At 37.9% G+C, this 3,975-nt stretch overlaps 1 protein-coding gene across 1 annotated transcript; it reads right to left on the reverse strand.

Annotated features, from left to right (window-relative positions):
* Nucleotides 1-1,673: 1,673 nt before the first annotated feature.
* LOC110722189 lies at nt 1,674-2,948 on the reverse strand. Its single transcript, XM_021901455.1, has one exon. It carries the CDS (start codon nt 2,946-2,948, stop codon nt 1,674-1,676), a length of 1,275 nt encoding a protein of 424 aa, XP_021757147.1.
* Between the last annotated feature and the right edge of the window lie 1,027 nt (nt 2,949-3,975).

A 3,975-nucleotide genomic window follows, 5' to 3' on the forward strand; every position in this document is an offset into this window, starting at 1 on the left:
GAAGAAGAGGTTTAAGTCTATTCACCATGACTTTCGTCACAATCTTATAAGTGATATTACACAAGCTAATGGGACGAAAGTCTTTAGTCGATTGAGGAACTTCCACTTTTGGAATTAAAACCAAGAATGCATATGTCAATCCTTGAGGGAAAGTTCGGCCTTCAAGAACATCCAATACAGTACGAATCAAACTTGGGTGAACCAAGTCCCAAAACCTTTGATAAAAAAGGGGTTGGAACCCATCCGGACTCGGGGCTTTGTAAGGATCCATGCTCCTTAATGCCTTCTGAATTTCACATACTACAAAGAGCCGATTGAGAGTCTCCCAATCATCATCAGCAATACGGAGGAAGTAGTTTCACAACAAGTTAGAAATTGTAGCTCCTTGATTATCTTCAGTGAAAATTCCTTGCCAATAATCAACTACAAGTGCCTTAACATTCTCCGGTTCTGTAATCCAGACATCATCTGAATTTTGCAAAGTCTCGATACAATTTCTCCTTCTTAGAACAATGTTAGATAGGTGAAAATAACGAGTATTCCTATCCCCATCAACAATAGCCGTAGCTCTAGATTTTTGGAACCATAGAAGTTCTTCTTGCTCTAGCACTTACATCATTTTTTTTCTTCAAATCTGCTTCTAGTTTTAATAAATAATGAGGAGCACCATTAGCCATAGCTCTCTGGATGCCTTCAAGTCGTGCCCACAACTCTGCTTTTTTTCTACAAATATTATGAAAATGCTCTTTATTCCAAGCACACAACTCATTGGAGAAACTCTTCCAAAAAGGGATTAAAGGTTCACTGTTATTCCATTTGCTCCTGACAAAGTCATCAAAGGTCTCATGCTTGATCCACGCGGCTTGAAATCGGAATGGTTTTAAAGAAATAGGCAAGGGAGAAAAACCATTTGTGTTAATCAAAATAGGACAGTGGTCCGAAGTGATTTTTGTGAGATTATGGACTGTAGCTTCATCAAACTCATCCTAATCTAGTTGCTTTATAAGTGTTCAAAGACAATCCCCTGCTCTAAGTGAACTCAGGGCCCGAGCATCCCAAATCAAGCAGTCCGTTAGCATTAACCCAATCAGAAAATTCACGGCACGTTCCATTTCCGATCCACCATTCCCTACTCTTTCCGACATATTAAGAGTAGCATTGAAGTCACCTGCCAACATCCAAGGGCCACGAAAAGACCTTTTGATGTTATGTAATGCATCCCAAAGGTCTTTTCTAATTGTCGAATCTAGGCTAGCATAGATCGCAGAGAACATCCATGGGTTTTCCCCTCTTTTAGCTACTTCAACTGTGATGTGTTGAGTATAATTATCAAGCACTGTCACTGAAACAATTTATTCTCTCCAAAAAAGCCAAATTCCACCACTGAAACCTTGAGCATCCACCTAAATTGGCCAGAGAAGCTAATACGATCACAAATCATCTGAGCTTGTTCACCACTAATATGAGTCTCTACCAAAGCTAAGATTGTAGGATCATTAATTCGAATTAGCTCACAAATTGCGGCTAATTTATTACCTACACCTTGAACATTCCAAATCATAATTTTTAACGACATATTAAACATTGGAAAGTTAGGGTAAGCATCATAGGTGTTCAGCGGAATGCTAGGCAGAATTTTCAAGAACTCGTCCCTTAGAGCTTTCATTGGGGCATCAGTTTTCATTGGTATTTCTACTGTGAACAACATATCCGGGGGATTGTGTCTCGGTGGTAGGAACGTACTCACTTGGAGATGACCTTTGTTCGCTAGGGGATGGACTAGAACCTGAGTTGGTCCGTCCTTCAGGTAATCCATGAACGTTGTGTATGATGGGGGGATTCGGTTCTCCAAAGTAATTGGGACTCGAGGATAATTTATCTTGCTTCACAGACGATGAGTTTGAATGGTCTCGAAGGGCAGTAGGTGTGTGAGAAGCAATGGAAAAATCCGGATGAATAACTGGAGGACTGTACGATTTCGGATTTTCTGAAAAAGATTTTAGAATATCTTTTCCATAATTATCAGAAATCTTAGGATCAATATTTTCCTTAAATTTAGGAAAATCAATTTTTTTATTTATGCCAAGGGGATTATTTTTGAGAGAAGATTTCATATCTTTTATTTTCAGTTGGGAGGACCTATCTTTATGCAAAGATTCTGCTAAATTAATTGGTGATTGGCTTACGAAATCAATTTCCATCTCATTGAGAGATTTATGCTGTAGAGGAATATCCTCACTTTCTACAGATATATCTTCACCCAAATTAATTGCCCCATTCAAAATATTGCCACTTCCCTTAGTCAAAGAGTTGACATTTGCCTTCAAGATATTCTTGGTAGGATTGCCTTTGAGATCTTCCTCATTGATTTCCATATCCTCTTCTTGATCTAAGACCATGAACCTTGACCCGCTTGGACCCTCCTTTTGTTTTGTACCCTCCTGACCAAGGTTAGAGTTCCTAACCTGCTTCTTTTTAACCTTAGGCTTCTCTTGCCCCTTAGCACTAGTCTCGGCACCCTTGGACTTATTATTCTCTGGTTGCTTCTTCGGATCAACTTTGGTCTTAGCCACATTCTTTCTATTAGTCCTCTGGACTAACATCCAAGAGCCAAATTGATCGCTTTCCTCAGGTCTAGAACAAACTTGAGCCTGGTTTTGTGGTTCATCGATCTTCTGAAGACGTTGCTCACCATTTTCATCTACAACAATCTGTAATGAACACTTGTGTTCTTTATGTCCAAGTCTCCCACACTTGAAACAAATTTGTTTCAATCCTTCATATTGGATCCTCCATACCCTACCATTCAATCTAAATTTCGATAACAGGGGTTTCGACACATCAACTTCAAAGATGAATCTAACATATTGGCCTCTACTCATGGCTTTAGTGTTTCTATCAATGCTAATCACACGGCCAGTTTTAGATCCAATTCGATGCAGGAACATCTTATTAAATTATTCAACAGATAGTTGAGGAATTCTCACCCAAGCAGTAAGAAATTTAATAGGTGCTTCATCCGCAATGAAATTAGGCTCCCATTTTCGAATAGTCAAGTAACTTTCCCCAATAATCTATGACCCTTGAGTAAGTACAAAGTTGTAATCCTCCATGTTATTGAATCTGACTACATAGTATTCATATCCAACATCAGTAAGGGTTATGTCACCCTTTATACTCTATTTCAACCGCAATCTCTTGATAAGCACTTCGTATCCCATTTTCTTATCAAATAATTTGATAATCAGCGCGTTTCTCCAAGGCTGCCTCAACCTTTATTTTTCCTCCTTAGTCAATAGAAAATTGGGACAAGTTTCATCATCAGATTCACATTCAAGTGGAATATCATCATCAGAATCAAAATCTTCTTGATTCATTCCCGGATTAGGGTTTGGACTGTGCACTCCTTCCCCTCCACTAGTCAAATGGTTGTAGGACATACGACTTTTTCGGTTATTCTCCAAATGAACTTCCTCATGCTGTTCATCCATCTCAACATCTAGCCCCTGCTGTACTGCTGAGGATTTCCATTTCCCGGTGAATTTCCCGGAGTTCGTTTGAACTTTTTATTCGATCTTCGCATTAAATCGGCTTCCTCAGCCGAAAGCTCATTTTCTCTCCGCTCGCTCTCCATTTTTTTCTTTTGTCATAAATACCCTCGTATATCATCCTTCCTAGTTAAATGCGGACCACTTTTTTTTTTTTTTTGAAAGAATATGCGGACCACTTATTATAATTGTTTTGTAAATTGGATTGCCTTTGTCTTATATACTCCTTCCCTACTTTCCTTGCAAATTACATTATATTCGATCTGTTATTGTCTCCATGTTTATCTTTAAATCATATGGAGTTGATATTTTTTTTATAAAAAAAAATTAATTTTTTTTAATACATGTAAAAAATTATAAAAGACTAATAATAATACTTAAATGAATCTAATATATTTGTTTCAAAAAAAAAATCTAATCTAATATA

This window comes from Chenopodium quinoa, unplaced genomic scaffold (genome assembly GCF_001683475.1).
Source record: "Chenopodium quinoa cultivar QQ74 unplaced genomic scaffold, ASM168347v1, whole genome shotgun sequence".
Classification (NCBI taxonomy): Eukaryota; Viridiplantae; Streptophyta; class Magnoliopsida; order Caryophyllales; family Amaranthaceae; genus Chenopodium; species Chenopodium quinoa.

Excerpts from the sequence above, each read along its gene's own strand:
- LOC110722189 (XM_021901455.1), bottom strand. The coding sequence starts at position 2,948 with ATGTTCCTGCATCGAATTGGATCTAAAACTGGCCGTGTGATTAGCATT.